Consider the following 8881-nt stretch of genomic DNA (forward strand, 5'->3'; position numbering starts at 1 on the left):
AAAAAAACTGTACTCACAGCATGTATACAGGCTCTCCAATACCACTAAGTACGATTGTATACATCGCCATGAGTACATTTCATCACTTAGTCTTCCTGCCGCATTGCGTCCTTCGTCTTCACGTTGTTCGGGCTCGGTCCATGACCCGAAAGAAGGGAAAAAAGAGAGGTGCGCTACTCTGAATGAGTCGTTCTCATCCACCGACGTAATTTCCCGCTCAAATTTGTCCATTTGTTGCGTAGACGCCCACGCCGCGACCCAAGACTCACCTGCCACGTATGATGCCGCCACTTTAGCCGAAGCACGCGATCTTCAGGCCCAAGAGCTGGAAGTACTGCAGGCTATATACGACTGTGACTTAGTAGCGCAGAGCTCGACGCCGCTGTACTCGTATATCTTCGCTATCCGGTTGCTGTGTGAGGCAGCTCCAGGCTCCGCCACTACAGCCGAGGTGTTGCTGCACTTCGACTTCACAAGGGCCTACCCGCTCAAACAGCCGCCTAATATAACTGTGGAAGCTAAGCACGGACTGTCGGATACTGAGACGCAGAAATTACAGCGTGGAATGGAGACACTTGCGCTTGAAAAGGTCGGAGATGCCGCGGTTTACGACCTCGTGGTGTTCGCCACAGACTTCATCCAGGACCACCTCAAGGACCAGTCGTCGTTCTTTGATCAAATGATGACGCGTCAACAAGACAAAGAAACTAAGGAGAAGATGGCCGAGGACGCTCTGATACAGCAGCAGGAGGAGCACGCCAGAGCCAAAAGCGAGGAAATTCTGGCTCTGATCGACGCCGAGAGGAAGAAGAGAGAGACCATTAAGAAGACAAGACGGAGGAGGAGACGACACCGATCTAGCATTGATGGAGAGTACGACGGAAGCGACGGAGAGAGTCGAGACGACCTGGAGAGCATGTCGAGTATCTACGAACAGCAAACGGAAGCGAGCTCGAAGAAGGATGACGCCAGTTCGTCAAGTCCATCGGATTCAGACTCGGATACGTCCGATTTGGATGCTGCAGCAGCTGCGGAACGATACCATTCGAGGTATCATGGAGACTTCAAGGAGCTTGGACTGCTGGGACGCGGAGGGGGAGGCGAAGTGGTCAAAGTGCAGAATCGCCTGGATCGACAACTCTATGCTGTCAAAAAAGTAAAATTGGATCCGGATGATAAGACGATGAAGAAGAAGATCTTGCGTGAGGTGAAGACTATCTCGCGAATGCAACACCGACATATCGTTCGGTACTTCCAGGCCTGGATTGAAGGCGAAAGTGGAATGTCCAGTGACGACGAAGAAGAGGACAGTGATTTAAGTGATCAAGAGAGTGAGCTCAGTGACGCGGTGGTAAGCCTGAAAGAAGATTTGTATGGAGAAGCAAGTCTGTCGTCCGATGGATTGGGGCCGATGACCTCTACAGACGAAGATGAAGACGACTGGTAGGGTACGATGGGCAGCAGTACAGGACTGTGGTCGACGTCTCGCCATGACAGTCGCAGTCTCCGCAGTAATAGCCATTCATTCCATTTTTCTTCGCATCATTTAGCGTCCGAGAGCTATCCAGACGATGGATTCGAGTGGGAAACGCTGGAAGAAGCTCCAATGGAAGTAGTTGATGACTCCAGCGAAGATGAAGACGACGGATATCATCAAAAGGTATTACCACACAGAAGCCCCGTGCCCGAGAAGAAGCGGAAGTTTGAAAAGTTGTACATCCAGATGGAATATTGTGAAGGTAATGCTCTCAGAGAGGTGATCGACAAGGGTGCACTGTGGAAAGACCCGGACAAGATCTGGACGATGTTTCGTCAAATTCTGGAGGCGCTCGTGTATATCCATCGGCAGGGCATCATCCACCGCGACATCAAACCGCCCAATGTCTTTCTTGATTCGAAGGGAACAGTCAAGCTAGGAGATTTCGGTCTAGCTGTTCGGCCTCCCAAGGTGTTGGAAGATGACAGCAGCAACGACGACTCCTCGCCACCCGGGGAGACTGCGACTGGCGCTATTTTATCCGAGTCAACTGGTTCTTCAGCTGCTGAGCTGTATGGACGCTTGAAGCTCGAGAACTTGGAGAGTACGCGAGTTGTCGGTCGATCAAGCGTTCAGAATAGCAATCTCATGACGACGATGTCGGCGGATGTGGGTGACGGGAACATTACTGCTGGAGTCGGTACTGCATTCTATCGAGCGCCAGAGCAGGAACGAGAAGGTCAGCGATACAACCAGAAGGCAGACTTGTTCTCTCTTGGAATTTTGTTCTTTGAAATGTGGTCGCCGCCATTTACGACGTTGATGGAGCGTGCACAAGCACTTACCGGTCTGAGAGAAAGACACGAGCTTCCGGAAGCTTTCACGGCCTCGGATGATGTAAAGAAGATTATCCTGTGGCTTTGTGAACGTGATCCATCCAAGAGACCAAATGCAAAGGAGCTGCTGGCAAGCTCCTTGTTGCCTGCCAAGATGGAGGTCGAAGGATCTTATCTTCGTGAGGCTCTAGATACACTCGCGAATCCGCAAGGCAAGTTTTTCGGACAGCTTATTGATGCGCTGGTCTCACAGGAACCTCTCAACCACGTCGACTACACGTACGACCACTTGGAATCGGTCAAAATGCGCAGCTACGAGGCCCAGTTGCGCACCAAAACCTATGTCAGGAATGTGCTACAGGTTCGTTAATGTCGTTCCGCATGGATGCAATGTGGGGTTCAGTCTGACCATAAACTTGTCGTCTCTTGTTACAGAAAGTGTTTGAGCGTCATGGAGCTGTCGAAATGTCGACGCCACTGCTGATGCCTCGACTTTCGGAGCAGACCTTTAACGGCATCACTCTTAACGCTCCACCGAACGCATCCATGATGTTAGATGGAAATGGCGTGTCGGTGTCGCTGCCGTTTGATTTGACTGAGAGACTTGCTCGCTTCGTCGCACGACACAACGTTTTACGGCTGAAATGTTTCCAATTCGACCGAGTCTATCGGAAGAGCGTTGGTGGCGGCCATCCACGAGAGTTTAACGAGTCTGACTTCGACATTATTTGGGATGATGGAGGTTCGTTCCGTTTCTTGGAGCTGGAGGGATTGGAAGTCGTGTCGGGCGTGATCAGAGCGTTGCCCAGTCACCTAGGATCTTATTATCTGCGATTTAATGACGCTCGAGTGACGCGCGGTATTCTCGATCTGTGTCGCGTTCCAAGCAGTGCACGTCGCGAAGTGCTACGTCTGCTGTCAAACGAAGTGTCGTTCTACGTGCACGCTCGTCCTCCATCTACGCAAGCTCCTAGCTTGAAACCGAGTCGATGGAAGTTTGTTGCAAAGCGCTTGAAGCACTACGGCGCGCCACCAAGCGTTATCGAGGCACTGAAACCTTTTTTTCTCCTGCCAGAAGACTGTCTGACGTCGCTGGATATGATCGAGTTGGAAGTGCAGAAACTGTTTGCAAAGAATCGAGCTCTAACAACGCGTGACTCGACCACGGATGGCGATGCTGCAGACCGAAAGCAGATACAAAAGCGAGATGCCCAGCTACGACGTGTTGTGAAGGACGTGATAGAAGGTATCACGTCGTTGCGCTTATTGCTGCAAGGTATGCAGTTCCTCCAGCTGTCTGGTCCAGTTTGTACACGATTAGACTTGGGGCTGAGTCCGCGTCCTGAACGGTATTCGTCAGGCTTCATCTTCCAGGCTATTCTACTTGAAGAGTCCACAAATGGTGGTAATAATGGCGGCAAAATTGCATCGTTATTAGTGGCAGCGACAGATAACCAGATCATCATTGCCGAGGGTGGACGCTACGACGCTCTGGTTTCACGTTTCCAACTGACGACTGCTTACGCAAAATCTTCTGCGGTTGCTGCCATGGGGGTGCGCTTTGCTATTGATAAGATTGTTTCGTTACTGGCAGAGTCCATGGGCTCAACGCTGTTGGAGTTAAAATCACCAGCTTCGGAAGTATTGACGGGTGGCCGCAAGGTCTTGATCTGCTCAGCTGGTAAGGCGTCCGATACGATGCTGTTCCGAATGCAGATTGCCATGCTCTTGTGGGGACAGGGCATTGGCGCAGATTATCTTCACCCAGAGCCGCTGCACTTGGAAGACTTGGAAGACTACTGCGCTCAGCAAAATGTACACTGGATGGTGATTGTCCAGAAGCATATGATTCGAGATAAGCAGCAAGTGAAGATTCGTGCAGTGAAAAGCCATTCTGAAGCTGACGTGGTTACGAATGTGGCGTCGTTACCGGAATGTATCAGTGAATTACTGGAGAACTTTGGCAAGAGTTCACATGGCGATACTGCGAACGGTGGTGGACGTGGAAATAGCCATTTTGGAGACAACATGAGCAGCAATAACAGCGGTGGCGGAGGCAATTCCTCGTCGAATGGAAATACGCTGCAGCCAATCTTCGACGTTCGGGTGGTCGATGCCAAATACCAATCACGAGATAGAAACTACCGCAACTATCAGCTTGATACGCAGAAGGTTCAGCGCCGAGTCTCCAAGTGGATCTCGTCCAGCTTCTCGTCGCGAGGGGAGGAAGCCATGAAGGTTTTGTCGGTTGACTTGCCCTTTGTATTGGTACGCGAGATGTCGTCGGCACTGATGGAAGGAGGACACAGCGGTATCGACACTGTATGTGCTAATAATCCAAGGTATCGGAAGCAGCTCAAGTATACCATGGAAGAGGTGTTATCCCTCACTCCGACATCGAACTCTCGCGGTGTAGGGCGTGAGCGATATGTGCTCCTGCACAGCATGGTAGACGATCGATACGACATGATGTCGCTCGCCCCGCCGTCCAAATCTAGTGGTCGTAAGAGATAGACAACAGCAGTCCGAGAGTAAGTATACAGTTGGATGAAGTTGAAGTCTTTGTCAAGTGGCCCACACGACTTTGGAGCAAACTTGTATCTATTCATGGAGTTCTATCAGACAATGGAGGTTGTTGCTGATCGAAGTTTAATTCGTCTGTATCGATCATGAGTACTGACGACGAGTGCAAGTCGCAGCCGCCGGCGTTCGACCTGGCGCTGCATGTCAAGTACCTTGTGGGGCTCAAGAACAAAAAGGAGGACTTTGAGTCCTGTATGACGGAGCACATGCGCGTGAGTGGACTGTACTGGGGCGTGGGGGCCATGGCGCTGCTAAACCGTGAGGAAGAGATGGATCCATCTGAGATCGTGGAGTGGGTGATGCAATGCGAGCACCCCGATGGAGGATTTTCCGGCAACGTTGGCCATGATCGCCACCTTCTCTACACAGTCCACGCACTGCTGATTCTGGCGATGCTGGGCGCTTTGGATCGCATCGAGCGTGACGAATGTGCCAAGTACGTGGCGTCGTTGCAACAACCCGACGGCTCCTTCGCCGGTGACGAATGGAAGGAAATTGACTCTAAATTCACGTATTGCGCACTCTCCGCGCTCAAGATCCTGGACAAACTGGAGCTCATCGACGTGGAGAGTGCCATGGCCTACATTGATACATGCCGCAACTTTGACGGCGGCTTTGGCAACATCCCAGGTTGCGAGTCGCACGGCGGTCACATCTTCACGGCTGTGGGTGCTCTGTCTCTGGGCTTCGCTTTGGAGCAGTATGTGGATGACGAACTACTAGGCTGGTGGCTGTGTGAGCGCCAGTGTGACTCTGGAGGACTGAATGGCCGACCCGAGAAGCAGGCCGACGTGTGCTACAGCTGGTGGAACATCTCGTCTCTCATTATGATCGGCAAACTCGACTGGATCAGCAAGGAGAAGCTCATCCAGTTCATTCTGGCCTGTCAAGACCCCGAGGACGGAGGGATCGCTGACCGCCCTGGAAATGTGGCTGATGTGTTCCACACGTTTTTCGGTATCGCTGGATTGTGCATGCTCGGCTACTTTGACCGTGAAAAGCAGAACCACCCCGAGTATCAAGGCATCCGACAGATTCATCCGACGTTTGCTATCCCCACAGATATTGTAGAGAAACTGCAGTTGACAGCGGATATGGTCATGCCAGTGCACAAGGACTAAAGTGCGGTCCACTATAGGGATGAATTTGCAACGCAGATATTCGTTTTCAAAGGTGCATTTTCTTTCGCAATTTAGCCATTTCAGGTCACGTATCGCGTCAGAATGCCAGTAAGCCAACAACCTGCGTCTACAGTTCCATGGGCGTGGCCTCCTCGACGACAATGCTGGCAGGGAACAGCTCAGTCTTGGAGCTTAGAACATCTGCAAGTAGCACAACACACCCAGGAATTAGTAAACATAACTGGTGTTAAGTGCATGCAATTGAACGTACGAGTAGCTCCGCGCGGGATGTGCGTGACGATGTCCCGGTTAATCTGCGACCGCAGCTCCGACACCTCGTTGGGCTTGATACAGTTAAACTCCTTGACCACTTCCACCTTGCCGTTGACCTTCTTGATTGTCGTCACGTCCACGTTGCTGCCAGAGCCCAGATCATTGAAAATACCAGCCAGAATTGCTTCCTGCACCAGTTTCTTAGCATCGTCCTCCTGGAAACTCAGAATGAAATCATGTCAGACATTGCACAAAACTACCCGCGTCCTTCTCAACATCATACAGTCATGTCGTCCTTGTAGCCGTGCTCGAACACCGACATGGCGGCCAGACTACCCGACCCCATCGTCACAAACGGAAGCTTGTCCGTGCTGTTAAATTTCATTAGTAAAATTCAGTTTAGTCATCACTTTTTTAGAAGCTCCACATGCACCGAGACTGTGCGCGCACCTTCCGTGAGGGTAAATGGTGTAGAGGTGCGGGCCCGTAATGTCCACACCACCAAGCACTAGTGCAGCCGAGACATGACCCTGGTACTGGAACAACATCCGCTTCAGTAGCGTCATTGCCGTCACCACGCGCGACTGCGTGTCCGTGTTCTGCAATCGACAAAACACTTGTCAGAAAAAATTGCAGCAATTATCACTCCAACGAGTCCGACGAACCAGGCGGTGCAGCTCCAACTGCGATGAAATAAGAGCTGTGGTGTTTTCCGTATCGGCAGCTGTGCCAGCGCCACAGCAGTAGATATTGGGCGCGATGTAGTGGATCTTCTCGCAGTTCTTGTCCATCACGATGGAGCCGCCCGTCGAGCGCGTGTCGGCGCCCAGCACCACACCGTCCTGCATTATACCAATGGCAATTAGTAAGCATATATCATTCGAGAACAATCATAACCATTGCGCTTGCCACAGCCTTGCCTTGTAGACGACGCCGACGATGGTAGTGCCTGTCTTAGTGGCCTTCAGCTTCTGCTTACCGCCCGACTGGCTGAACAAGAGCTCATTGCGGCGGCAGTTGTCGAAGTTGAAGCCACCATGTAGCTGATCTGCGGTAGGGAAGGCGTCCCCGAAGGTGTTCTGCGTGCGGCGGAAGTCGCTCATTCTCTCTCTGAAATCTTTGGGCTAAAAGAGCTAAGGGGGGATCTTAGTGATGCTTCGAAAAGAGAGCTCTGTTTGTCCTTGTATTCAGAGCGGTACGGTACTGGAGTACTATCATACATCATATCCTGTGTAATAGAATGGGTACAGCTTTAGAGTATTGCTGATTTCGTCTGATAGGGTTAAAATGAGAAAGTATTTACCGCTGATTGGCTTAAAGCAAAAGGAGTTTTTTTACTGGCTGTGCGTGACGCCGAGTCCCGACTGCCAGTCATTTGCATGACCATAATGGATTCAAGAGACCAGGAGTTTTGAGCCAACCAGCCACACCCAGCGTTGTTCCCACTGCCAGAAGCAAAAGCATTCGTTAACCATGGTGAGTGGCCTGCTCCATGCCTATATTAGGGAGAGACCAATGAGTACAGCAAGGGGGGAGGGCAAGCGAGCTAGCAACTGCAGGGATCGAACAACCAACAGCGCAGTAACAGGAACTCCTCGGATATCTAGTGATGCAGTCGCGAGTACCAAATGGATGCCTTCAAAGCCAATGCGACTCGTGCTTCTCCCTCGCTGTCTCAATTTGGCAGCTCTGGCAGTACGAGTTTGCAGCATAAATGAACCAAGTTGCTAACCTTTTTTCATTGCTGCCACTCAGTCGCTTGTCATCGGGCCGGACTTCCAGCACATTCTGCGTATTCTTAACACCAACATTGATGGTCGCCGTAAGGTGTGGGTCGCTCTGACCGCCATCCAGGGTGTGGGCCGCCGTTTCTCCATCATGGTCTGCAAGAAGGCCGAGGTGGACGTCACCAAGCGTGCCGGTGAGCTGACCAACGACGAGATCGAGCGCGTCGTGGCCATCATCCAAAACCCGCTGCAGTTCAAGATCCCGGTGTGGTTCCTGAACAGACAGAAGGACTTCAAGACCGGCAAGCACTCGCAGGTCGTGGCCAACAACCTGCAGGGCAAGTGGCGCGAGGACTACGAGCGTCTCAAGAAGATCTACGCTCACCGTGGTCTGCGTCACTGGTGGGGCCTCAAGGTGCGCGGCCAGCACACCAAGACCACCGGCCGTCGTGGTCGCACGGTCGGCATCCTTGCCGGCAAGTAATTTTGCTGCTGGGTGACGCTTTCTGGCTATGTTCCCTCGGGGGGAGTGCTTGAAAAGTCTGGCATTTATTGTGGTGGACAATGATCCTTCGCGTGGCAACACGTGGAAGTGACCTAGTGCGAAAATCGACAAGATCGGGAACTCGTGCCGCCTTCTTCCAACAATCCGGACTGCGTTTTAAAGTGTGGCGGTTAATTGTTTGTGTCATAGCTGTGTGCCAAGGGTTGGTTCCTGTTAAGACTTTAAGCAGGCTAGCTTTTTGGATGACAATGACAGATCGCAGCTTTATTTGGAATACGTAATAGCATCTCAATGGAACCTAGCAAAGAAACCGCATGTTTTACATTGAGCCCTACTGTAACTGGGACGATTTTGTCAAA

The 8881-nt window shown here is 51.6% G+C and overlaps 5 protein-coding genes across 5 annotated transcripts in view; 3 read left to right on the forward strand and 2 right to left on the reverse strand.

The window, feature by feature from the left end:
• Positions 1-140: 140 nt before the first annotated feature.
• On the forward strand, positions 141-4827 carry PITG_22715 (serine/threonine protein kinase; the record flags this gene model as incomplete). Its single annotated transcript, XM_002906252.1, has 4 exons — positions 141-168; positions 264-1351; positions 1448-2674; positions 2749-4827. 4 exons carry the CDS (start codon positions 141-143, stop codon positions 4825-4827), a joined length of 4422 nt encoding a protein of 1473 aa, XP_002906298.1.
• Positions 4828-4982: 155 nt separating this feature from the next.
• PITG_03219 (geranylgeranyl transferase type-2 subunit beta) lies at positions 4983-6056 on the forward strand (the record flags this gene model as incomplete). The annotated part of the gene is made up of 1 exon (XM_002906253.1): positions 4983-6056. The coding sequence occupies one exon, from the start codon at positions 4983-4985 to the stop codon at positions 6015-6017; it is 1035 nt and encodes a 344-aa protein (XP_002906299.1).
• Positions 6057-6144: 88 nt separating this feature from the next.
• On the reverse strand, positions 6145-7393 carry PITG_03220 (proteasome subunit beta type-7, putative; the record flags this gene model as incomplete). Its single annotated transcript, XM_002906254.1, has 6 exons — positions 6145-6218; positions 6289-6505; positions 6574-6661; positions 6741-6889; positions 6956-7132; positions 7229-7393. 6 exons carry the CDS (start codon positions 7391-7393, stop codon positions 6145-6147), a joined length of 870 nt encoding a protein of 289 aa, XP_002906300.1.
• Positions 7394-7690: 297 nt separating this feature from the next.
• PITG_03221 (40S ribosomal protein S18) lies at positions 7691-8638 on the forward strand (the record flags this gene model as incomplete). Its single annotated transcript, XM_002906255.1, has 2 exons — positions 7691-7766; positions 8046-8638. The coding sequence occupies 2 exons, from the start codon at positions 7764-7766 to the stop codon at positions 8499-8501; spliced, it is 459 nt and encodes a 152-aa protein (XP_002906301.1).
• A 172-nt stretch (positions 8639-8810) lies between these two features.
• The window catches only part of PITG_03222 (uncharacterized protein), a gene marked incomplete at both ends in the record, with an annotated part of 1397 nt that continues 1326 nt past the window's right edge, over positions 8811-8881 (reverse strand). Inside the window, one exon of the mRNA XM_002906256.1 lies at positions 8811-8820. Coding sequence (XP_002906302.1) covers positions 8811-8820 — 10 coding nt within the window. The remainder of the gene's footprint in view (positions 8821-8881) is intronic.

Source organism: Phytophthora infestans, genomic scaffold, assembly GCF_000142945.1.
Source record: "Phytophthora infestans T30-4 supercont1.4 genomic scaffold, whole genome shotgun sequence".
In the NCBI taxonomy this organism is placed as follows: domain Eukaryota; phylum Oomycota; class Peronosporomycetes; order Peronosporales; family Peronosporaceae; genus Phytophthora; species Phytophthora infestans.